General features: G+C 40.8%; 1 protein-coding gene across 2 annotated transcripts; it reads right to left on the bottom strand.

Moving 5' to 3' along the window:
• Positions 1-280: 280 nt before the first annotated feature.
• zfyve16 (zinc finger, FYVE domain containing 16) lies at positions 281-27,697 on the bottom strand. Of its 2 annotated transcripts, none has more exons than XM_030064908.1 (18): positions 27,437-27,697; positions 23,044-23,153; positions 20,593-22,634; positions 19,351-19,447; positions 11,549-11,725; positions 11,287-11,426; positions 10,701-10,917; positions 9,672-9,794; positions 9,355-9,510; positions 8,401-8,628; positions 7,807-7,889; positions 6,201-6,305; positions 5,950-6,100; positions 5,762-5,842; positions 3,747-3,909; positions 3,284-3,389; positions 3,003-3,179; positions 281-2,895 (listed from the first exon to the last, which is right to left on the bottom strand). In XM_030064908.1, exons 2-18 carry the CDS (start codon positions 23,111-23,113, stop codon positions 2,737-2,739), a joined length of 4,275 nt encoding a protein of 1,424 aa, XP_029920768.1. In that variant the 5' UTR covers positions 23,114-23,153; positions 27,437-27,697; the 3' UTR covers positions 281-2,736. The 2 variants fall into 2 exon arrangements, with proteins under 2 accessions (XP_029920768.1, XP_029920767.1); XM_030064907.1 differs by having other exon boundaries at positions 27,484-27,697.

The raw sequence follows: 27,697 nt of genomic DNA, 5'->3' as shown, positions 1-27,697 counted from the left end.
GTGCTGGTCATGCCCTGGTTCATGTGTGTGATTACTTAAGCTGCTAAACATCAAATGTGTAATCTCTGACCATTTTCAAGTTTACAGTTTCTCAAGTTTAGAGGTTTATTGAGATGACAAGTGGAATTCATCATAACTGCTTGGACAGATAAGGCTGCGGTGTGATGAGCGTTCAGCCTCGCCTAAACCGGGTCGGCCTCAGCGGCATCAGCTGTGTGTTTGTAGGGCAGGAAACAAATCCCGAAAAACTGCAGCATGCAACGTAAGAAGTGAGGAACACTTAATCTGACATGTTACTTTATTACTCATACAATGTTAGTGGAAATAACATCAACCACTGTGGGACAGGTCATGGCTGACGGGCTAGTGTAAAGCTGCTTATATTTATTCTTAAGATTTTTCCTATCTTTGCCGGCACATTCAATCCCAAACTTAAGTTATTTATGTGGTAGATTCTGGGATTAGTTATTGTTATGACTTTGGGAAAAAAAAAAGAAAAGAAAAAGAACTTCAATTTCTGAGATAAGCTAGTGTTTTTTTTTTCTTTCTGTGCTCAAGGAACTTGCTACACAAACTGCAAAACTGATGTAGCATGCTTCCTATCAAAAATATCAACTCTTAATCCATGTGTTAAATCCTTTATACCAATGACTCCAAAAATAACTCTTTAATATACAAAAAAAGATAAATCTCTATGCATATATCTTTTATACATTTGGACAAAGCAGACTGGAAAAAATTCCTGACAAGAAAATTGAGACACTGTGACAAAATATGAGACACTGCACTTTGCCCTTGGAGAGAACAGCGCTACCTGGTGTTGACTCATGGGGAGTGCAGGAAGCTACTTCAAACATTACACGACAGCCTGGGTGGCAGACCTGTGGATGCCTTCACAGGGTGGAGACCTGTCTGGACACAAGCTTTTTTTTTTCTACTTGTAAAAGGTTTACATAAATTAAAACAATGACACCTTCATCAGACATTGTCACACAGAGCTCTCGTGCCAGGGAAATGGCAGTTCTATTCTGGCTTTTTTTTTTTTTTTTTTCTTTTTTAAAGATGACAAGCTAGTGGAAGTCTCAGTAAATCCTGCTCCAACCCACCTTTTGATCAGGTAGAAATAAAATACTCACGGATTAAAAAAAAACACACACTAAAAAGCCTCAGACCTGTTTAATGGTTCTGAAGTCCTTCATTGTGTTGTTCTGCTGCTGTAGAGATACACAGAATACAGTTTAATCTTGAAACATGCCTGAAGATTTTCAGTGTGCCATAACATGCTGTCATCTGTGCGCAGATGGCTGTTCCCACTCTGACCAGCACCTGAGAAGACTACAGCTGTGCACAGGGCACCCACATGTACTGGTGGGGGGAATAGGGAATACTGTTTTGAATCTTCGAAGAGAAATAAAGCTGAACAATTACCAGTGCACATGCCAGAGTAACCACAAAGCACAATCTAAATATTCCATCGGCTGTGCATGATGTGGTTATTAAACTGACAGACTGAGATGATGAAGCAGACATATTAAAACCTTTGATGGAAGAAATCATTGGTATTTGAACAGTAGCTGGCAAATACTGGTCACCAGTGAAAGGAGATTCTGCTACTTGTCTAAAGATCTTAAAAAGCAGAGCAACCAAAAAAATTTATATATATAAGGAAGTATTGTGGCAGACCGCAGAAGTAACTAAAGTGACAAAATAATGGCAACAAGTTGCCCTTACTTTAAATGATTTGAGGTTACATCCAGGACAGGAAGCAAACTTTTTGATCCACTACTTGTAGTGGTCAATGGATTCCAAAATACACAGGCAACATTCATTATTTCACCAGCCAAAAATAATCTGTGAATGTAAGAGAAACTCTAGACTAAGGCTGGTGAACCTTAAGTGGCAGGCAGACTAACTTACCAGCCACAGCCAAAAAAGTATTATTTAGCAAGTAGCTGGTGTTAAAATATCCTAAACATGGATATACAAATCCCTATGTGCATTGTTTTTCCGGTGCAGTATCAAGACAAAATACCATGTGGAGAAAAGGAGAGGACACTACCTCAGATGAGATGAATCTAATTTCTTTTCATCCCCACTCTTTATATTTTTAAAACAGCCTGCTGTGTAAAGTGGCTTTACAGTAGCACCTGATTACATGTATCTCTTCTCAGGTTTTGAATACAGCTGTCAAGAACATTACTTGCTTCAATGTTGTCCATCATTTCATTCAATCACCCTTCTAATAATAATAATAATAAATACATCCAAATCAAATGGACATTTAAATGGACAGTCTGTGGGGGACATTCATTGAGATGCTTCTGGCTGACAGAGGCCAGCCTGAAGCCTGGAAGGCAGAGCAGAAGGAAATGGTCAGAACGGTCTGGTTGTATTTGGTCAGGTTGTCCCACGTTTTAGTGTTTGGCCTCTTGGATTAAAGCAGCTTTGGTGACCACAAAACAGACAAACATAGGACGTTTCCTTGATAGAAAACTGATGTCACATCTTAGTTTGAATCCCTCCCAAATCCACAGAGGACATGTCCAGTCGGGGGAATGTCCTGCCGCTGGCTGGATGACTGGCTGCATGTCCGACTGTGCATCATTTATCTGGTGCATTCGGATGTCCTGCCACAATCAATAGCTTCTCTCAGCACTCAGCGATCCTGCTATTAAGTTTACTTCTTCTGACTTACTTTTTTTGTGAGTTCACAAAAAGTGAGAGTGAACATGTGCACTATATGGTATGTGTGATGTAGAAGATGAACTCCATGTCCATGGCAGTCTGTGGTACACTTGCACTACCTCCATGGATGACAGGGATCAGAGCGCTGTCCAGCTCATTCATGTAGCGCTGCGGGAGGAGCTTGCTCCCTGAACCAGCCTGGTACTCCACCTGTGAGACAAGCATGGAGGAAAAACTCACATAAACTTAATATTTAAGCTGTTTGATCTGGCATTGAGATTTTCATGATATCAACTGCCACAGGATCAGGTTGTTACCATGTCAGCCTGTGTGGAGACTCGAAGAGAAAGTGAGTTTATGCCACTGGCGGTGAGCACGGCAAGGTGAGGAGTCAGAGCGCTACACGTCGCCAAAGCCATTTCCTTCTGAAACACACTGCAGGACGGCAGCACTGTCGCAAGGCAAGAGTCGGGATTCTTCAACTGGTAGAATACCTGGAAGGACGTTCAGGTACAGTCACACACCTGGACTAGCAGCTGTGTCTAAATGTGGGACTGAAAAGAGCATGAAGTGGGCGCTCGACTAAAGCGAAACTCACCTCGGTGCATCTGATGGAGCGTCCGTCTGACTCGAACTCTGTGTCCTGCTGCATTCGCACACTGTGCACTCCATCGAGGGGTCGTCCATCAACTCCACTAGTTACACTGCAGAAGCACATCATAGTCAAAAAACAAAACGAATACAATTCACATTATAGATAAAAAGATAATGAGAGAACAGCTGCTACCATTGTAGAGGCTAATGGTGAACTTGTTATTTTATTGAAAACTCATTAAAAAACATCATCTTATGAAAGGCAACACCAAAGCAGCAAAAACAAATGGTTTTAATGTTCAAAACAGACCACCACATAGATGAAGTCTGAAGTGTCACTGTGCTCTCAACAAAATGACTTGCTGTTTCAGCGTGAGGTAAAGGGTTGGATAACAGTAATGCAGTAGCAGATAAATTGTGCAAGAGTGTAAATGGTTGTGTTTGAGTGTACGGGGGTGTGCTCTTACCCCATGTTGACAGGTGCACTCCAGTTGACCCAGCGAACAGTGACATTTTCTCTGAGTTCCCCTCCGTCATTCTTGCCACAGGGTATCTGGAAGTCTGTCTGCTCCCGCAGAGCAGTCCGCAGAGACTCCATGGTCTCTGGAGGAATTTGCACCATCAACCCATCTGACACACAAACACACACCCCAGTTAGGATAATCCAACAGCAGAGGCATGACAAAATCAGCCACAAGAAAAAGGCTGGGCCCCATTTCCACTGTAGCTGAACAAAAAAAACACTGATAACTTCTATCTAACACAAGGTCAAGCCACCTGACCGGTGTTTGATGGACAATATGTTTAATTATTTTTACTGTTTGTTTTGACTTAATGTCAATGTCCTTGACATTGCTGTTTGGCTACTTAACTTCCCCATGGAAATCTATAAAGTATTGATCTATTGTTTGATCATTTCAGAGGTAATTACTTCTACATATGTATCGTGGACATGTGTGACTGAGGTAAAATGTGATTAGCCAGTGCCAGAGCCCTAGAAAGCGAGAGTCATGTCATTAAAAGGTCAAAATGCTAGAAGGTCACATGATTCATGTAGCCTTCAGAAAGGTTCAAACGAATCATGGCAGGCAATCCGAACACGGCACAAAAAGAGACAGCAGCAAGAACAGAGATGACACAACTCTCTTTCTAGGGCTCTGGCCAGCACTCAAACAATGGGATAAACATATGCGAAACAAACAACATAGGCAGATTAAATTTGCAATGCATATCTGATGACAGTTTTAAATCTTAGCTCTTGCAAAAACAATATATTTTTCCCCAGGTAGGATGGCATTTGACTATAGTGTTTCATGCAGAAATACCACCTCATGGGTTGTATGCCTCCACCAACCATTCAAGTTGCAATTTGATAATCATCTGAAGCTCAATATCAGTAATACCAATGATCTTGTGGTGGAATAGCAGAGGAACGGGACACCCCCTGCCCAGGTTGTTACCCAGGGAAAGGTAGTGCAGGGTCATTCCATGTAATTTCACCAAATGGCCCACGCACTTGGGTCTCAAAAAATTCTGAAAAATTCACCAGTTGTTCCTTATTTATCCAATAGGCAATGGTCTGGTGCAATGGTCATTGTATTTTAGGTTAATAATGAACAAATAATAAACAATAAATGAATACAAGACACAAACGCAAGCTACAATGGTTTAATATTGAGGAATTTCTATATTCACGAGGGGTGAAATAGCCCCATGTTTTGGATACCAAAAAAAAAAAATTAAGAACTTGCATAAAGAAAAAATGTTTTATATCCCAAAGAAGAGTAAGCTTTGAACTTTAAATTAAAACAGAGATCAGATTTTTTAAGACATTCCCACATGCAGTTATGGGCCAATGAAAATCTGACATGAAAACTTTTTTTTGGATTTGGAGAGGCTGCCATCCAGAAACCGATACATATATCTGACTAACCATTAATGCTTTGAACAGTCCATGTATGTATCTCAAAGCTCTGAAAAAATCAAGAAGCTGGGGCATATACAAAGTTGTTTTCTGAAGGCCCAAACATGGTCGAGAACAAAACCCCCATAATTTTCAGTGTGCCTATTGGATAAATAAGGAAGAATCGGTGAATTTTTCAGATTTTTTTGAGACCTAAGTGCGTGGGATGTCCTGAAAATTTGGTGAAATGACATGGAATGACCCTGCAGTGAAAATGCTGAGTCATGGCATTGAATAATGGTCAGAATGTCATCACTTCATTTTATCCTATTACACATTTGTGTGAAACTTTGTCATAATTACTGTAATTAATGTAGGCATTCTCAAGTTATGGCCAGAAAATGTTCTCTAGGTGTTCCTAAGATATCACATTCATGAGAATGAATGAACAGTGCCAAAGTAAGGTATCCAGAGGCAGAAAAATATTTTTAGACACAGAATATCAGGCAGAAGACTATTTTCTTGCTTGACCCACAAACTGATCTGATGCAATAAATGCCAATAAATTGGTAACCTTACCCTCAACAATGCTGGATTTGGCGATAAACCCTGAAGAGGCTTTAAGCGCTCCATTGAACACCACAAAACTGGCCCCAGTAACTGTAACAAAACATAGATCAAGGCACAATCAGAAGGTACATTTTTATACAGACTAGCCCAATGAGACAGCAACACTCATTACAACAACTTAAAATAATAATACCCACCTGTGCGGGTTTTGCCAGGCATGCTGTTGGCTTGGGTCTGATAGTTTCCCTCCTCGTTCTGGAAACACACTAGGTGAGAGTCGGCCTCAGAGCTGAAACTGGCTCCAATACTGATGACATGCTCATTAGATGCGTTCACCACCTTCATCATCTGCAAAATGCAAAAACATACGGTGTACAATGAACTTTCTCAACGTGAATTAGTGTTTATTTGCAGCTGTATTTTGCCTTTTTCTCTGCGACTCTCTTACCTCATTGAACCGACTCTTGGGGATGTCAACATAGCTGTGGCCCATCTCCATGTGGATCCTCAGCCCCTCCACAACGGGTAAACTGTACTGGTAGTTCCTCAGGTCCTGTAATCAAACAGTTTAGCGGTACCAAACCTGGGCTGTAAAAGTATTTTAAAATTGGCCCAAAGTCCTGTTACTGAGCTTTGGGATTGTTAGATATATAACCTGCTGTCGTTCACCAACAGCGCATGCTAAGCTGCTTCAACTTCTTGTTCAGTTGCCATTTCTGGCATTTTTTGGTCCCTTTTCATTTTGTTATGTAACAGAATTTGTGAATCCATATTATGTAATTGATTTTAACTGCATTTGGCACGTTGACTATCTTATGAGGTAAACAATGCAGTGCCCCTGTGAGCCCATTTATGATAGGTATTTTAATGGGCAGCTATGAAAACCAAAAACAATAAGATATAGGCTACAAAGAACACAATATACTGTTCTTAGTGTCAATTTGAGTGGTGTTACTAATCTTTGTGCTGGTCCTAATATATTATTGTAGGTAGCACCAGTGCAACTAGCGGCAAAAATTACTCCAGGGCCTTGAGGGGCAGAAGCCATGAAATCTGGTGTCCAAAGGACAGACCAAAACTGATGATGCTAAACAGTCCCAAATGAATAAACAACATGGCCATCATCAACCAGGTTGGTCTAACATGATTCAATCCTCACTTGTGCAATCAACATGAGTTCAGAAAGCAAAACTACAATGGGATTTTGAAAACAGTCCATACAAAATCCTGCAACAGTTTGCAGTTCAGTACATATGTGCTAGGTCAATGTCCTAAATTTGGATACCATGATTTGGGTCATGACTGGTCAAAGTGGCATAGCCTGGACCATACGGATTATAGAATGCATCTGCATAAATATTGTCAAATTTGGAATCCTTGTTTGAAGTGACATTTTGTTCAGGAACATCAAATTCCATAAAATTTGAAGACGAAGGGGCACTTTGAAATTCAAATTGCTAAAAAGCCACATCTTACGCAAAATAATTCTGATTAACATCAAACTTTTTGGCCACAACCAGTGAGCGTTGCTTTACAAATCTACCCACCTGGTTGCCGATGCAGCTGTGGCCTAAATAATATTGGCCTCTGGCTCATATTGGGCTTAAATGTCATTAGTGCTTAAATCCTGGAATGTTTCAGTGGCCTACTTTAATTAGCGCTGTTTTCAGGACCTTCAATACAACATATTTACCTTGAAGAATAACAAAAGCATAGGTTTATTTACCTAACGAGAATACGTGGTGGTGGCCAAAACTGCTGCAGTGCAACTAAGGCAGGGCAGCTGAGCCTTGATCTCTGTGTGTATAATCTCTGACCTGCACAGAGCCTGAGCTGAATTCAGCACAGCACCGCTGAGTGATTGCCAATGGGAGGATCAATGAGCTTTCACTGTTCTGTTTCACAGGGTTAACAACAGAGTTCAGCCATGTGCTAAATTTGGTGCAGTTTCCACCCAGCCACCAGAGGGTATTTAAGAGCTAACTTTACTCGCTCTATAATGTTGCAATCCCATTCACACACAAAAGACACACACATTAGCTTGTGTTACTTACAGCCAGTAAATTCATAATGGTGTGTCCCGTCTCCCGATACACAGAGTCCCTGAAGCGAACGCTAATCAGTGTAGTGGGGTATGCTGTCAAAAACACACAGGAATTATTTGGCCATCCTTGCACAGTCTTAACAGTGCTGTTAGTTGAAGAGAAACGTCACTATAAGTTAGCATTTGAAACATCAACATCAGTCTTCCTCAGTGGTAAAACTACATACAACTTACAGTTGTATGTAGATCTCATCTCATCTACATTTATCAAACACTATAATGTTCAGGTAAACATCTTTCTTTTGGCCTCGTGTAAGTGAAAGGAGATAAATAACAGAGCAAAAGAGATATAAAATCATACCATTACTAACACTATAGATGATCAATGGTTTATTTTTTGCACTAACAGATTACACCATTAAGGGATAACATTTCTCTGCAAATGGTTTTGAATACTGTTGAAACTGGCATGAATCTGGAGTGACAGAAATAGGTTAAGAGTATTACTGGATACTGTGTGTGAGCGGGGTTAAGTTCTTGGTGCACTGGTGTGAGAAAAGTTGGAAATGAGCAAAATGACATTATACAACAGAAAGCCACCTACCACTGTGTTCAGCTCCCAGTCTTAGCAGCAGCCTGAGGGGGAAGACTTTAGCCCAGGGCACTTCCAATCTATGAATGAGCAGGCCGAAGAGAAAAGGCTGGGGAGGAAGAGTCAGGCCGTCCAGAGGCTGACAGGTGGGAGAGAAGAAGAGCATTCCGCCATGCTCCTTACTACCCAGGAAGCTGCTTGTCAGTGTCACGTTACCCAAGTCCTCTACAAATCCCTTCCCTGTAGCACAGAGCATAATGATTTATTATAGACTCTTGCACATAATGGAAAATGTAAAGGTAAGAAAACAGTCATTTTGTAACGAATGGCAAAGAAAGACAAGTGAAAAAATTTGTTTACAGGTGCATGCACTCTTTCAACATCACAAAGATCCAAAACACTGCTGTAATTTGAGTTAGAGGTGCGAGTTTTGTCATTTGTCTGTTCCAGTTTGCAGATCACCTTCTGTCAGCAGTTGGTTACATCACAGCAGCATCAAATTCCTTGCAAAGCAATTCATTCCCAGAAAAAAACAAATAATTTCCCCTTGTTTAGAGTTGAGTCTGCAAGCAGTTCTCCTGTTCATAGTGATGATACATTTTGTTGACAAAAGCAAAACTGTGACCCTTGATGCATTTGAATACAACAGAGCCTAACTGCACATGAGCTCTGTCTACTCCATGTACTGCACTTCTCTGCAGCAGAAAACTGTGTAGCCTGCTTCCCTAGCCATGCTGACAAGTATTACTATTGCATAGCCTATAAAGCTCCCACACATAATCACTCGCAAATCTCGAAATGTCTTCATTTAAGTCAATGTTGCGGTCTACTGCAATGATGTGAGATGGATAGTATCGCACATCATGGAGATCATATTGTCGGGACCGTGTTCACCAGTGTCTCTGCATGTCACAACATTGCCTTTGAAACACTATGTGGCCAGTTAAAGTGGGTGTGGATGTTTACCTTTTTGGGCATCTTGGTAAATGTTGAGATAAAGTGTGAACAAGTCTTTTGGCAGAGTTTTCTCCTCTGGCAGACATTCCAACAAAAACACCAGCTCCTTCTGGCCCAAAGCCTGCAGTCCATTGGAGCCAAAAAACCAGCACCGTCGACCGCAGTCTAACAGAAGAAATGCACAGAGTTGGTAAAAACTGGTGGTGGGTATGTGGAAGGGCATATCAAGACATCCATGATTCTGCCCTTCATCCAAATGTAATTTATGTAAAAATGATCAAAGAAGTCCCAGAAAACGACATGAGATAAGTTAGTGTTCCACTCACATGTAACCAGCTTCACGTTGACTAGCAAGTTGGCATTCAGAACGAAGGTCAAAGGCCGGGGCCCTCCCTCCTCTAACAGAAGGAGAATCTGGCAGGGAGCAGGCCTTTCCTCAACTAATACATCTGAAAGTAAAACAGCAGAACACATTAAGCGTTAAATCCACATATCTGAGGCAATGGCCTGAAAAATTAAAAGGTATATCTCCTCCATTTTGAAAAATGTGACATTATGCAGGAACCCTAACATCAAAATCTCAATCTCAATCTGATTCTCCTGCTGAGTGACACTGGCAAGATGGAGCTTGTTAGATCTGGGCCCATTTTGGATTAACCAAATGAAAATGGAGAGCCACCAACTGGAAGAGGCCATTTGCTATATCTACATTCAAAAGGAACCAGCAAACAGTCGAATCTAACAAATCACATCAGGAGATGTCACCCAGCAGCCTCTGCTGTGTGGGACAGCCCCAGGTGGAAAAGTTTGACTGAGTGAATCTGACTGAGGGAATAACAAAATACTTGGTGACGGGACAGTTTTAGTCGTAGTAGTGGAAAGTAGCTAGTTGTAGATGCTTAGATGTCTATAAAGCCAATTATTTAGAGTTTGCACGTTCTCCCTGTGTTTGCATGGTTTTCCGCCAGTAACTCTGGTTTCCCCCACTATCAAAAACATGGATGCTACATTAATTCTCCAGTCATAGAGCTGGACATGGTCCCTTGGTGCAAAGAAAGACTTTCCATACAGGGAGCAATAGAGGTGAACCCCTTAACCTTATTCCAACAACAAAACAGGACAACACCCCCTGACTTAATCCTCAACCTAGCCTCTGACTCTGAGTGGATTAAGGTGGATATTTTTAAGAATGTTAGGCGGGGGGAAGTCTATCTCAATGGCAGGATGCTGATGGTTAGCATGTGGAGCATTCAGCCAGTGTCCAGCGCTCGAGAGGGTCCAGTAATGATCTGAGGAGGAATTTTTTCGAACTATCCCTTTAACACCTTGTAAGCATGGAAACACACTGTACATGCCTCCTGCTTCGTCCTCTCCAGTGATGATGAGCAGCGGGGGGAGTTCTTCCTCATTCTCCGGCAGCAGAGTGGGCATCCTCTCCACTGAAGAGCTGATAGCACACAACAAGGCATAGTCCCAGGGTCCAGACACCAGGGGTCGAACCGCCTCGACAGTCCCAGAGGCCTCAGGGGCCACTGAGCCTGCCACCCCACCTTCTGAGCCTGCTGGGCTAGACTGGACGGAGAAGGTGGAATATTAGTGTTGTTCCTGCCACACTTTAATGACTGAGATTTTACTGCTGACTATGTTTAGTGAGGATGGTTTGGGTGGATAAACACAAATATATTCAACTGGATGAAAGAATGAAAAGACGAAATATAACAGTTCACATCACATTTAATGATTTATGTCAAGTTAAGTCAATTTTTATTTTTATAGACCAACATCACAAATTACAAATTTGCCTCAAGGGGCTTTACAGCAATACAACATCCTCTGTCCTTAGACCCTGACGTCTGTCCTTAGGGAAAGAGTGGATACTGGTTCAGCTTTCTGCTGTATCCTCTGTGGGCGGGCTGTGTGGGTGTTGTGTTCAAGTCTTACCGTCATTGGGTCTGGACTGGTACCACTGGACTCCTGTGGGCTCCTGCGGCTCGTCACTGAAAGCTTAGTTGTATCTGCCACCTCTCCGTTGGGCAAGATGCCATCAGCAAACCACACGCGTTTCTGTTCACGAGGACAACCTGACACATAAGGAAAGAGGAAGTCTTTTCAAGACTGGAGCTTAAAATAAACAATGCTGACATGAAGGTCTATTATGAGACTGAGTTAGCTAAATACAGACTATATAAGAAAGTAATCATACTGTCATTGCTTGGGTGTTTGAGAACAGACACAGGCACCATGACGGTAGGTGGAGGAGAGTTCAGAGTGCCTGCAGCACGGGCCTGCTGCAAAGGGGGGATGGTGCTGCAGTACTCAGACGGGACGTTGGGATTTGGGCTGGGACCCGTAGGACTCATCATCCGCTCTAGGGCCTGGGCTAAAGGGGAGAAAAATGTCACAGGGACAGTGTTAATTTTGGTGCCAATATCTTGTTTTAGTCTACTGTCACAAAAATGTCAAGCTTCTTCACAACTCCTTTTTAGGGCAGCAAAATCTATGAAAACATCAGTGTCCTTTTGGTAATCTATTTCAATAAATTGTCAACCTCATTTTCTCCATTAATAATGAAAAATTCCAGTAGTAAGTGTGTTTCAGACAGTGGTAATGGTAGGCAATGTGGCAAAAAAACCCTAAAATGTAATTACAAGTACTAAAATCTCAAGTAATCTCAAGTATTGCCAAACAGAAACATTACATATACATTACATTTATTTTGTTGCCTTGGATACACGCAGTGCCAAAACCCCTAAAAATTCATGCAAACATAACTTTACTTTGATCACTATAGAGAATGCTCCTGCTGGTAAATACATTCAACAGCTTTTTGATTCACATTTGGCATTTTGTCTCATTCTGCTTGAATGCACTGATATTTTGTTTGTTGTGTGGATGACGAGTATGTTCTGACAGTCAACTAGTCATGTAATGTTGAATTTCCTGACAGTCAAGTCAGGCAGCTTAGCTGTATTAAAGCTGCACTTGAGAAACATACAATGAAAACCATAAATTGGGTTAGTAAAATCACTTCTGCTGTGTTACCAAAGTAATCAGGAACATTCAGAGTAAAAATTAAATCTACTACACTTATATGTACATTTTTTGTCTGATTGCCATTGTCTGCTGATTGGGCCTTTTATGTGTTCTTGTTCCTCTTAAGTTACGTATGTAGGTTTTAAGCTCTGTAATACATGCATTTTAAATGTTTTGTAATTTTAGGATGCCTTTTAATACTCTGGGCAGGGACAGCAAGTGAAAACTAGCCTCGCCGGCAAACTCTGACTCACTCACAGTTTAACTGTTCATTAGTGAGTATTGTCCCTGAAAAATAAACAAATAAATCAATACATAAAAATAAACCTGCACCTAATTGCACAAAGTTGCACTGTGCAAAGCAAGCCTACCAGTACGTTATCAATAATAAATCACATCATGAACACGTGACATGTACTGTGCTTTAGTTGGATCGGTTACTATACACAAACAATCTAGGATGTCACAAGAGTTGGAACATTGAGCTATGCTTTGTAATTGCTGACGACTTGAAACTGTCTATGTTGTTTGGAAATATTAGTTTTTATTTCAAATCTATTCATATCAAATTCATATCTTTAAACACAGACTAATTGGTGGCATGTTCAAAGTGGGTGATACTGTTAATGGGCATAAAACACCAGCGCGTGCACGCACGCACGCACGCACGCACGCACGCACGCACGCACGCACGCACACACACACGAATACTGTGAGTACTACTGCTCGTGCTTCTAACTGCTACTACAATAATTGCCCTACTACCACTGCTGCTACCAATATTACTGCAATTATTGAGCCAAAATGCCTGAAGTGGTAGATGATGCTTGTTCACAGCAAACACCAATAACAAAAAGGGCCAGAAGGGATATTTACATACATATATTTTATAAATGGAGCGTATGTTGACTCAACAACCTGTAGCCAATGACTATAGCCAATAAGGATTCACTTGTATCCTTAGCTTTGTGAAGATGAGGCAGTTCTAAACCAGAAATGAGCTTGAGCAAACCTTGATGGTATTATGTCAATCAGTTTCAGAAATTTAAGACACACCACCACAAATTGCAGGTGTGGAGTATGTTTTGGTTTTGAAAGAAAGAAGGGAAACTTTGCTGCTAACTTTTATGCAAAACTTTTATGCTGAACAGTAGTGAAAGACACAGGTGCCCTGTGTATCATTTAGAACAGAGTATCTCATTGTAAAAATGCATTATAAACAGTGGACCGCTTTAAAGTATTGTTTACAGTTGACTGAATGGCATGCTTTACTACCAACAAAAGAGATTCCTAAGGTGTTATTATTGTAATGTCCCCCATTCTAGCTCTCTCTCCCTCCTGTTACTTGATTTAGTAAATCTATCAGGATTTCCTCTTGCAACAAATAACAGAATTATAAAATCAGTAGAATCAAAATGTAAAGATTTACATGGTTGCACTGAATCATATCACACTGCATCGTATGTCATCAAGACAAGGTTGAATCAAATCATACTGATCAGTTAGCTACTTAAAATGTATCTAGATGCATCGTATCGTTCAACATGTATCAAGATGCATCGCTCTCAATGACTAACCTTTCCTAGCAGTTTTCAATAATTTTGTGCTAAATCACAAACATCCTTTTTAATATAACCTAATAACAGACAAACAGGCAGAAAGGGGTTAAAAACATAAGCCCAGTCCAACTCTACTGATTGTGTTAATCACAATTCAGACAAATTTATTTCCAATTCTAGCTATCCAGTATATTAATTTGGGTATAATACAGTCCGAAATAAGCACACATTTTGCTACCAATACTTCCTCTGATACAATTCCTGTTTAACTCCACATTAATGTTTAGTTCACTCTGAATGTTAAACAGTTTTACAGAACCAGGGAGGCACAAAATCCCTGGACCTTCTGTGCAAAACCTGTAGTCCTTGCGCTCAGTGAGCCTTGATAGTGACGACTAAGGTTGGAGGTTTTGTTCACCAGGTAAGAAATATGGACAGGACATTTTTAAACCAATATGGAAGTTTAAAAAAAAAAAAAAAAAATTCTTACTGAACTATTAACAAGTTACAAACATGACTCAGATTATCAAATGAGGAAGCAGTGGTCTAATGTTTCTTTTAATGCTGACTGCCAAATTTTCATAGTAACTGAATGATAAAGTAGATTCAAGTTCATCGGATCAACTTTGAGTTTACTGGATCAACTCTCTCATTCAACCAGTTATATTACAAAAATTCTTTAGTCGGTGTTAAAAAACATGAGACCACCTCTTCCTTATGTAATACTGTTTGAGTCATGTTTGTACCTTATTCGTATTTCAGTTAAAAGTGTTTTTGAAAGTTGTGTTGATAATGCAATAAACATGAATGCAGAAGTGAAAAACAGAGGATCTGTGTTGTACAGTGGAGCTCCTGGTGAACCTGTAAGTGTCAGAATGTAGACGTATATTGAGCTCAAGAATATATACAGGAAACGTAATTAAACGTCCATGTCACTTAAAACACTGACAAGTAGGTTAGAATAAATGAAGTTCAATAAAATTAAATTAATCAACCACTGACATCTTAACAACATAGAAATTATCTGAGCCTAAAAATCTTTTTCTTTCATTTTATTTAATTAGATCAATTTCCTTTGTTTACAGATAAAAGAGTTGAAGGGTGAAGGTGACTCAGCGATGATAATGCAGCTCATCACCGTTATTTGTCAGTTGTAGTAGAGATGAAAAGTATCTCTATTGTCTGATAAATCAGAGAATAGACTGGCAGACAACAGTGCTATTTCAGTAGGCCCATCAGAACTGAGAAAGTATACATCTGGCCCTTGTAGCTACTGTGGGGCTGACACAGTCGAGGGAGCAGCTGTCAAGGTAAAAAGATCACACTGGGCAGCTTGGAGGAAGAAGCTAGACTCGTGTTGCTGCTGACAGGATAGAGGAATGACAGACAACGGCCCCTCAGTGAGCTGCCACTGACTGGCATGCAGCCAATATCCTTGCACGGTTATTCACCTCACCTTACCCTTCAGTGTGCTCATCACTGAATGCATCTGACTGGCAGCAGCAGACCTCCACCCTTGCCAAAGACAAAGGACATTTCAGTTCCAAAAAAAAAAAAAGGGTCCCCACCTTGACTTATACTGCGTTCAGATTGAATAAGACAGACAAGCCAGATGTCATTATTGTGGACGAGGGCAGGACAGTAAGATCAGACGAGCCCGGCAGACTGCGCCGGCGACGGCAATGGCAAACTGCCGTCCACAGTTAATTTTTTTTTTTTTTTTTTTTTTTTTTTTTACTTTTTGCCGTCTTCTGCAATGGAATTTACAACTGGATGTTATGGACCACATCACAAAAACAAACAAAAAAAAATCACAGTGGATTCAGACAATGAGAAACTGATAATCCAGGTGCAACAATCCATAGAATTACATGATGAGAATCTAAAGTCCTGTTGAGATATAAACCGTTTAATCTGTCGTCGTAATTTGTCGTCTTTGCTACTTCATGATCTGCTGTTACCATCTCCAATTCCATCCTAACACATTGTTAATATATTTTCACTTTTCTGCTCTGTCTAAACAAGATAATATAATTACTTAAATACAACATATGATTTGTATAAGACTTACATAAACCTTTCATTATGACCACTGCAGTGGAGCCATAGAGGTCTCTGATGGTCTATGCATCCAGCTAGAGCCTTTCATTTGTGTCAGGGCCGACAAACTTTTTTTTTTTTTTTTTTAACTTAGTTCTTCTGTCATTTCATCTTTATTTTTAAATCTGGTTCTCAAATGTGTCCCAAAATCAACACTTTTGTTTGGCCTTAGAAAAGTCTTGATTTGAGATCAGTATGACAAGGGTACATTTCTGATGTATTACAACCATGTGATTCACATGGTAGGAATTAGAGTCCCTCAGTAATAACAAATTAAGACATTGCTGTATCAAAATTGTCAAATCAAGCATTATCACTTCCATATTACTAAACAGTCACTAGACAGTCACCCCCTAAATATTGTTATAATCAGTATAATCAGTATTGAGGTATTTGGTCAAAAATACTGTGATATTTGATTATTTTCAGATTGCCCAGTCCTACATCACACTTAACAACTTGTTATTTTATCTATAATGCATTGGATAGTGCAGATAAATGAAGTAAGAGATGAAAAATATACATATTTCATGTTGGACAGACATGAGTTGTAGTTTCCAGGAACGCTGGCTATGACTGACAGATTGGGTCACTCAATGCCTTCCGCTTGTACTCCCAGAAGTGCTGATGTGGCACTCGTCCACATTATATTGATTAAACATCATAGATCTTTATCAGCCTGGTTATACTGACAACAACAAGACTGCAGCTTACAAATACAAACCACAGAAACATAGCCACATCAAACAGCAGCAAAATGCAAAAATGTTATAAGCAATCAGACCTTTATTAAAGAGAAAGCGAGCAGTCCCTTATGAATCAATCTCACTACAACGCGAGAGAGTTGTCGTTTCACCTTCATTTGCAAGGTTGGGATGACAAGGCACAAAAAAAGAAACACCCGAAGCTTGAAGCAAACTACTTCAGATGTAAGCAATGAATCAAGTGGTGACCTCATTTTTGTCTGGCACTGAAATATGCAGATAGGTTTCTTTACAAACATGTCAGATGGGTCATTAGTAATATTTGCCTAGCTTACAAACACACACGCACACGCACACACACACACACACACGCACACACACAGGCAACGAATTAACAGACAAAAGAGCAAGACACACAGCAGTGAACAAATGTTGATGCAAGAGCAACGGTCTAGTCATTTAGAAGTCAGACAAATCTTACCTCATGCTCCTCATCCTCTCTGTTAAAACTCAACCAATCTTCTTCGTCACATCGACTCTGTTCCTTAGCTTTACTCTTCCCAGTCCCATTACAGCCTTCCTGAAGCTGCTCTGTTTATTTCCTCTGTTGTTAGCCCTGACAGTCTGTTAGCTGTAGGCAGGGGTGTGTGCGGTAAGCCTCAAAGGCAGCTCGCCACACTGATATGAGAGATGGAGAGCAAGGAGGGAGGGAGGAAAGAAGGAGAGGGGTGACAGGAAGGAGGGAAGGATCTGATCACGCTGCTCTAGCGTTCACCGGCCAAAAAAAAAGTAGATCAACACTTTCCGTTTACTCTCTCCAACCTGCGCAGGGAATTAGCCAATATGTGTGAGCATCACATGACCACTGCGTTAGGTGAGTCCGGTACCACACACAGCCAAGGACAAATCCCTGTCCTGCAATGGCTCTCCTCCTCCTTTTCCATCCATCTTCCCCCTCTCATCTTTCTCCTGCTTCCCTCCTCCTCTCCATCTCCACACTGCAGTCTCTCTAGCTGTAATGGATGCCTCTCTGAAGCACTCCTTTTATCATCACAGCAGACAAGGAAATCATACAAATGGAAAAAATCGACACTTATTTTCAACAACCCGTGCACTAAGGAAAAGAGAGGGGTTGCATCATCATAATTGCAGGAATGTAGAATAAGTGTAGTATTTACAATTTCTGTTGGAAAGAAACTCACAACAATGCTTTGAATAAATGCTTTAAAGGCGCATGACGCAGAATTGCCAAAAGGTGCAATGAAGTGAGGACCCAACTGACAAAAATGTGAAATAAGCACATAATCAATCAATCAGTCAATGATAACCATGCAGATTCAACCATCAGATAATGCTTATTCCAGGGCTTTGTTACTTGAGTCTAAAAGTGTCCTGACATCAGTCAGTCTTGGACAATCTTGCATAGTGTGCCTTTCATTCCCAATAAATCTTTAAAACAGTTATTTCTCAAACTACAGGGCAGAATACCTTTTAACTGTTTGTGGGGTCAGAGACATGAGAATGAAGCCACTTTCTGCTGATATTTTTTGTGCTTCATGCCTTAAATATTAATCAAGCACATAATGAAAAAGTTATTAAGTTTTAAAGATGCCTAGTGACTGGTGTATTTCTGTGAGTGAAACAAAATGCAAGAGAAAATTCCCATTTCCAGTCATATGAAAGTCTATAATATTAACTCCAATCAATGGAATTCTCTTTATGCAGACCTAGTCCATATCATAGTTCTGCCTTAATTTTTTCCAAACAGTCTCCTGTACACTAGTTGTTTCTCTTTTAACACATTTTTAGATGTGATTTGAAAGTAACTTCACAGCCAATGTTTTGTAAATGAACTGTGATAAAACTGTTAAAATGTATATTAATGTGGTGGGATTAAGTAGGATATAGAAAAAATCCACAATAACACATGGATTGAAAACATCTAGTGTTTTGCAAGTCCTATCTCTACAAAAACCTCCACTTCAACTTCTATGTTCACTAATTCTATTTATAAATTCATTTTTTCCCCAGTGGTAAGCAAGAGGTCTTCATCAACAGTAGGAAGGCAAAACATGACCACTCCCAGGGATCAGTCATATGCATGATGGGAAACGCTTTCTCTTCACAACAGAGGCAGATACATGCACGCACACAGACACTTGCACACTGGTTGGTTTTTTGCACAACCATTATAATTTCCCTTAACAATCACAACAGTAAAAAGGAAAAAATTACAGCCTTCCATCACGCCCTTCCACAAAGACAATTATGCACAAGTAAACAACGAAGTCACGACACCTACGTTAGGCAACAGCAAATTTTTAGCGCTTCAATAACACACAACTGTTTAAAGCTCACACAGATAAAACAAATAGGCCATGTGACAATGACCCATACTACTCCTCTATGACTGTCATCTGTAATCACTAACAACGATGTGGTAGCAAAAAATACCTGTCAGATAACTGGGGGGAAAAAGCATAAAGATGTGCATTTTGAAAAGTTAGTTTTTCTTAGTCATTTTCCACCTGTCTGTACAAATGTATTCCAGCAAACCTAACATTAAATGGTAGAGTCAGCATTCAAAACACGCAAAACTATGGGCTTACCTCTGTGTATGGTTTCAAAGCAGATGATACACACACGGGCCTCTTTCTCCAGATACTTCAGCTTACATTTTCTGTTGCAGCAACCAGCACAGTAAACCTGCCAAAGTGGAAAGGAGAAAGGAGGACAGTGAGGAAAGACTTGTAACACAATGCAACTACCTTGGACATTGACCAAGACTGGTGTTGTTAGGTGTGATCCTGTTCTGAATCATTCAGAAAACATACTAAAGAACCAAATTCAAAGAACTAAGAAATATGATTTCCACCATAAATAAGAACACAACTACAGTGATGCATATCTAACTATACTTCATCTATCCATACCCATTAGAAGCGGTCGGTTATGTTGTGGACAATGATACATCCGAAAAAGTCTTCTCTAATGCTGTTTTAATCACTGTCCTAATACCCCTTAGCTCCAGCTTAAGGACACAGGGCTCAGTAAAGATCTATAGAAGAGCTGAAAAAAGAACTGCTGACTCATGCCCTCTCGTTCTGAGTGAATCCACTGAGCTATATTTAGACCTGGACGGTAATCTTTTTTTTTTTTTTTTTTTTTTTTTTAGCTCTCTTTGAAACAAGGATTCTTTATGGAAAACATTTCGCGAATGATGCCTGTGTTAAAAAATGCATGTAATACCATTACCCACTTTGCACTCCATTTCTACTGTGATACAATGAACAAAACAAAACCAGCATTGCCAGTTAAAACAAACACTAAAATTGGTAGTCATAGTCATACGCTTGAAAGCTCAAAATATCTCCCTGTCAGATTACAAGCTTGACTCATTCACAATGTTAAACTTTAATGTCCCGTAAGAGTTTAATATTTATGACATTCCTAGAGGTGACAGTGCCAAGAGCAGGTAAAAATAGTCACAGAAATGGGAGAATAACCACTTCCAAGAATTCTAGCAATCTGTGCGTTCACCTTAGTAATCTCAAATGAAAGACAGGTTTTCCTTCTTATCAACAATACCAAGAGCACATAGGGTAAATGCACAAACTGGCTCCGCAGAAAATGTTGGTTTACATTTTGGCCCCTAGAAATAAATGCAAAGTGGGAGGGGTTTGGTTATTACAGACCCACTGGCTCCAAAATGTTGCTTCAGAAGTTCAAATAATTCCAGCCACCTTATGCTGTGAAACCAAGATGAGGCTGGAGATAGGCTAGAGAGGTTGAGATAAATGAAGCTATGATTATAAGTAAGTATGAGTCTAAGTATAAAGTGACTTATATACCTTCCCACAGGCTCTACAGTGATGCCGCCTCTTGGTAAAGGTGAACCTCTGCAAGCATTTCATACAGTTTGGTGCTTCAGCATCTGGCACCCAGGTAGGCTGCCGGCATCCCAGCCCCTCCATATCCTCTCCCTTCTCATCCACAGTCCTAGCACCATCCCTGGATGGCTCCCCAGGGTAAGGTGGGGGCTCTGAGAGTTCGTCATACCCCACAATGCCCTGAAGCTCCTGAGGAGCATACACAGGGCTAGGCTCACTGCTGTTGGAAGGATCCTCTGTAGGATTGGGGCTTGGTGGGGATGTGGGTGAATTCCCTTCATCCTCTATTGCGCTTGGCCCTTCTGAAGTATCACTGGGAGGCTGAGTCTTTTCCTCCTCTACGTCTCCTCCTGCTGGGGGAGATCTTGCGGCTTGGCAGTGTAGCTGTTTAGGTCTTGCACCTCCATAGGGGGGCTGTGGATCAGGGCTACCACTGTGCTGGGACTGATAAGTGTTGTTGGTCAAAGTGTGGCTCACACTGGAGGGCAGTTCTGTATCTAGTTGGCAGGAGTCCTGTGACAGTGAAGGAAGTGCAGGGTTAAAACTGCCCTCTACAGACATGCATATTGTTCGGTCACTTTCTGGAGAAGCCAGGCCCTCTAGTTCCTCCTGTCTGACCCGGCCACAGCTCCTCAGCTCCTCTTCCACCAGCCTGTCCTCCAGATCCCCGTTCACTTCAGAGATACCCTCAGACCTGCTGCAATAAGAGACACCTTCCACCTGTTGTGCATCTGCATGGGCCTGCAAGAATGCATCCAATTCCTCATCTGTGACCAGCAGCTCAGCCCGGTCACTCTCAGACAGATAGTCGAGGCCAAGCTCAAGAAAATCTACTGAGCTGGGTTCTGGGGGATGGGAGGAGGAAATGTCCACAGAAGGAGCACCGGGTGATCCAACAGAGAGATGCTGCTCCTCCGGCGATACCCTGCCCTCTGCAGTCTGCTCAGACAAGGAGACTGCAGAGTTAACAGGCTCCTCTGAATGGGAGCTATCCTCTCTGTCCTCCAAGGCTGATTCCTCCTCTGTGCTCTTAGATATTTCTGCATCATTACTCTGCCCAGCAGCTTGCCCAGACTGTTCATCTGTTTTTTTTGGATTCACCAGTGCTCCACACATAGATACAGCAAGGGGCAGGCAGGACAAACCCACTGGTTCACTGTCAGAGGTGCTAAGACTTGCAGGAGACTCTGCCTCACCAGCGTCCAAGGATCCTTGTGACTCCTCTTTATTGTCCTCTGTTATTGCGTTGCCTTTTACAATATCACTGGAAAGAATGGCTTCTTGCTCACAGTAGTTGGAGGAGACATCCACTTGCTGTTTCATGCTGGCCACCTCCTCATCCTCTTCCTCCTCTTTGTCAGCAGACTCAACGGTCCCTGGTGACAGTGAATCATCTGCAGACTCATTGCCCCTCTCCACTGCTGCAGGAAGAATAACATCCAACAGACTGAGCGAGGCAGAATATCTACCAACCAGCTCGTGAGAATCCACTCCAGAGGCCTGTTGAACCTCTGTGTCAGTATCAGCGCCCAGGCTTAGTCCTCCTACTTCCTCTGAAAGTCCACTTACAGCCGGGCTATTGAAGTCCACAAGCAGAGCCCCCTCTGCCTCCATTTGCTTTTCGACCATGTCCAGCTCACTGAAAGCATCATGGCTGTTGGCCCTAGCCAGGATGGCAGAGCTTGTGTCATTGACAAGGTCACACACGGGCTTCAGAGCTCGATCTGGGCAGGGGGGCGCAGAGCTTTTTGCTGGCCTGTGATCCACAGAGGAGAGAAGATCTACTGCAATGAGAGGTTCGCCTTTAACTTCACTGTCACTGGGACTGTGGTTATGGCTGGCGGGGCGGTCAGGACAGCTTGGGGCAGAGCCATAATGAAGAGAATTAAGGTCAGGGAGGTTTTGCGAAACTGTGGAAGCTTCTGAGGATAAACGTTGGGAGCCCAGTGAGGAAAAAGGGCATGCAGAGGGCATTAAGAGGACTGATTTACAGTCAAGTTCATCTGGAACAAAAAAGGGAGAAGAAACAGTACATAGCAAGTTAAACACACACAAAAATTTTATATCATGAATTTACACAGTATAGATTTTAAGACTCAGATACAGATGTCTCATTACATAGTTTTAAATGGGTGGTAAAAATAAGACTGTGCATATGAGTGCCTATCTGTGTATATTATGTATTAGACCATGCATTATCTGTGGAGGATGGGCTATTAATAAACAAACTTCATCTACATCTAAATTACATAAATAACATATTCAAGGCAAAATATGCACTTCATGAATCTGGTGAAAACAAGAGTCAGTCTTGGGGAATTCTAACTTCCACAAGAAAACTTTTGTTTGAGGAGTACAAATCAATGCCACGCCATCAGTGTCACTGCATTTTTGTTTTGTCAATGACATTACCTGTATTGAGCTCAAAGTCATCAAGCAGCTTGTCCAGATCACACACAGCTGCCTTGAAGAAGCTGTCCATACTGGGCTAACACAGATGACTCTTCTCACACCTAAAATACCTACAACAAAAAAAATGTTGTTGGAAGGCAGCATCTGGTATGAGGAAACACATTTGCTTTTTATTTTTCTAGGATGTGAAAGCGAGCTATTATGTATGTGTTGCTGCTTACTATTATACATTTCTGAATATAATGAACAGCAATTCTATCTCAAGAGTTCAATGCTGAAAAAAAGATCTGTAAAAAAGGTACTTCAGACTCTAACATCTTCTCTGTTTGGCCTGGAGTGGAGAAATCTTCTTAAAGATTTAATAAGACGTCACAGTCAAGATAAGAACTGCCTGTTTTGAGCTGCCATTTCAAGAGTGCAAATTAAGTCTAGTCCGAATTCGCTCAAGTCTATTTGGATCAATCTAGTATGACATCCTTGTTTACTCACTACAGGCAAAGCAGTACATGTATCTTTATGACACTTTTTTTTCTCAATACAGAAATGCAGACAATAAAATCCAATCTAATATATAACAGAAATGTCATCACTGTCAGATAAAGAATGTACATTTAAAACAAGAATTAAAAAAAAGGTTAAATAAAAATTAAAACAATGTAACAACCTTAAACGACTGTACCAATTATGCCAGCCACTTGTGCTCAAACTCTGAGATTTAGCCAGGTATCAGACATACCCAAACCTTAAAATTAAACAACAGAATCCTAAATCAATTCTAAAACAAGCAATCAACACAGAGATATAGAGGTTGACATAGCTATAATGGAGGTGATGTGCATTTAGTCTCTGTCCATAACCTGGCACCCATATTGTACCAGAGTGGAGCTGAGCTGCTTTTAAGTTGAGACTGAATGAGGTAGCAGATATGAGATGGCACAGAACCACATACAAGTGATGCAGCTTTGTTAACAGACCACATGAACAGCCTTCTGGTAAAAGTATCTTGTTTTTTTTTTTTGTTTTTTTTTTTGACATATCCTGTCTAGACCTTGTTAGCAGCAAGAGGTTAGCAACAGGAGCTCATTGTTTCAACCAAAAGCCAACAGCTGGAAGCTCATATTCACTGCAGGTCCAAGTTTTATATTATATAACTCCTACAAGATCAATGAACTTACCCTTAAAGCAGTCTTAATTTTATAGAATTCAATAATGGATGTTTATAATTAACATAATTAGTATGCTGCGTATTTTTTTTTTTTTTAAATGGAAAGTTCAAGACTCTTCCTACTGAGCTGTGAGCACAACCACCCGAGAGCCATATCATGGCTCTCTCATGTCCCTCAGGAGCCACTCTGCAAAATTTCAGGTTGCCCACAGCTGTCAAGAGGAACCAAGCACATAACAATGAATGCAGCATCACTATACCTAAATGTTTGTCAAAGGAATTATCAATATCTGGGCATTTTCATCACCTATGCAAGAAAATGAGGAAATCAGTGATATAATTAGTCACTGACATCATGAACCTGACCTCTGCAAACACAGTGCTTCGCATGCTAATTTGCATCAGTGAAAAAAACACACTAGTAGATAAAGGAAGATGACAAACCCTAACCCTGTATTTGTGATTTCTAACTCTTTTCTTTTAACTCCGTTGCTGTGCATTAATAGCGATTTGAGATAAATGGGAGGACATTTAATGACATGTAATAACAAACTGCACTGTGTTGAGTGAGATACTGGCTACCTCCACGATGCACTGTCGAGGAGGTACCAGCCATACACCTGTGGTGCTCAGTCTTTGGAAATGCTGATCAATAGTGTAGTCACTCCAACAAAGCCTCAACATGGAGATATGACACCTGGAAGCCAAACATCATTTTTACCTGACACTGATCACTCAAGAGTAAGACTGATAAGGAAGACAACCACAGTATCTCAGCCAACACTTCATCACCCATCATGCAATAACAAAAGACAAAAAATACAGTTTTCTAATAAGTCTCTGAAATGATGGTCATTTAGAAAAAAATCCAAATACTACTGGCACTACTCATACAAATGTATTATTTGCTGCTAACCTATTATTTGTACATTTGCAAATGTGGTATTATTCTGATCCCTAATTGCTATGTTATTATTTTCAATGGGACCTCATTGCACGTCAGGACAGAGGCTGTATTACTGGGTGTGAAAATGGGCCATTTTGGAGGGAAAAAAAGAAATCCAAAGTGTGGATGGCATAAACAACCAATGAAAACTGTAAGTCAAGAGACCACACCACTGTATTAAAAAAAAAAAAAAAAAAAAAAAAAAAAAACATTGCTTGCGAACAACAGTCTGAACATTTCTAAATAGCGATGCGGCACCACAAAAGCTGGGATGAATGTTCCCTGGCCTTAAGCCAATACTTTTTCCCTATTCCCTATTGCAACCACAACAAATTTCCTACAGCTGTAAATGAAACAGCGCCTACAACTATAGGTACCAGGGAGACTGTGGAGTGACGAAAAAGCTTTCTCCATGCGACTTTGAGTTACTTTGACCGCCACGCTTGGGCAGCACAGCACTTGAAACTTTTCCATAGAGATCAGCTGAACTATATCTCCACAATTGGGTCAGCAGTTGTAAGAGGGCAGCAACTTGTATTCGTCCCACTCCTCCCCAAGGCCGTTGAAGACATGTACAGAGGTGGTGAATGCTCCTCTCTCCTAAGGTGAGTATGTCTCCGCAAAGTGTAATGGCAAATTTTGCAGAAACCAGAAAAACTCCTGTGAGAACCAGTATTAAAGTATTGAGCCAGTATTAAAAGTGAAAGTTAATTTGTTTTTAAATGACAAAGTAACATGGATGGGAAGTGAACTACTGAAACTATATTTTTAGCCAACATGATGTGAGAGAAAAGTTGTTTTGAGGCCTGTTGGTCTCCGACAACCATGAGCAAAGTAATTACTTTCCTCATGTTTAGGATTGTAACAGTGATTAAGGGCTCAAAATAAACTTCAACTTGAAATAGTGATAAGATGTCAGAAAACTAATTTGGTTTGAGACTTCTGGGAAGTGAGCAAATGAGGATCTGTAATGGAATGCTGATCTGTCCAAGGTGTTTCCCTGCCATCTGACCAATGCTGAGACACCTTTAGTCTTCCCATATTCATCAATAGTTTACGTTTACCTGTGTCATACACAAATTGCATCAACTGTATCAAATACAGAACGAACTTGACTCTTGTCCCTATCATATCTCACAGTAATGTACACTTGTGTGAAATGATACTTGTAGCCCAGTACAGGAAGACAGACTGTAAATACTGTACAACTGTAAATACATACACAACTGCTGTAAAAGGGTTAGATGTTACTCAGCCATAACAACACTCTCTATAGTTGTGACATACCTTGTTGTCTGTATATACTTACACCCTATACTCAACTTAGTATTCCCAATTAATTCTTTGTTTCTTTTATGTTTTTTTTTCCCCCTTGAGTGGTATACATAAGCATACTTGGCCAGTGATTCTAATTTTCTGATAGCAGAAACAGCCAAGTTGACCCACCGTGTACTGTGGTGTCAAAGAGTGACTACTTAAAATCGCTTTAGCTGTGACAGGAAATAAGCCAGACACACTACAAAGCCATAACATTAATCAGTCCATACGCAATCCATTTTCGGAAAAAATACGTTAGCTGACCACCTCCAAAGCCCAGCACCCATCTGTCATTATTATTAATAAATTACCCTAGTCACTTGCACTCATTAATTTATCAAATGATCCAAATTTGCCCAAAATGTTTGCCCATGCATCACTTCAGGAGTCAGCCACAGGCGAGGTTGTCGCTGGTTAAAAGTGTCTCCGCAGTGGAGGAAAGGTGGATGCAGTAAAGCCTAACTTAACCGGTGGATTATACCCATCTAGGACAAATATTAACTTATTGTTTTGCAGTTGTGCCGTTTCAGTAGAGGAGCATTTAACTCCAAATAGCTAGCTAACAGTACTCTATTCGGGTTAACCACCGGCTTGCAGTCCAAATATCACCATCAAAGCAGCTTTGACTACATCTCACAACGTCAGCATGAATGTTAACTGTGCTTATGTGTAACGACAATAAAATGTAGCATGTCATATGGGCAAGCCCAAGGCCAAACAAGCAGCATATTATGAAATAGAGCTAATGTTAGCAACGTTAGCAGCCCCGTTAGCAACGCTAGATCACAACAAAACAAAATACACTTGACACTGAGCTTAAGCGTTAACGTTACATGTTGAGCCGCAATGGCTGACGCTGTCCGTAGCTAACTGTTGGTAGCTCTTGACCTCAACTCACAACAGCCTGTCGGTTGTCACTTTGCATTTAACATGATAAAATGCCGGTGGACATTGCTAAAGTTCACCTTATGTTGTTAGTTATTGGACATGTTAGCTGGCTAATGTGACTCACTGCATCACGGTATTCCCGGACAGTTGACCTTTTCAGGCAGATTTTAACAGTTAAAACTTCCAGGTCATGGATAAAATTGATATCGGTGTCATCCTTGATTCCGTCCTTTTACACTCGGGCCACAGAGGAGGAATCCACACCATTGCTTTGCGAAAACAAAGAATAAGTTTCCACTGTGCGCCTCTCACTATGCGAAAATGGCGGAGGGGGGAGG

This window comes from Myripristis murdjan, chromosome 12 (assembly GCF_902150065.1).
Source record: "Myripristis murdjan chromosome 12, fMyrMur1.1, whole genome shotgun sequence".
Lineage (NCBI taxonomy): Eukaryota > Metazoa > Chordata > Actinopteri > Holocentriformes > Holocentridae > Myripristis > Myripristis murdjan.
The sequence above is the reverse complement of the archived record's forward strand: the minus strand, read 5'-3'. Positions and strand labels throughout refer to the sequence as shown.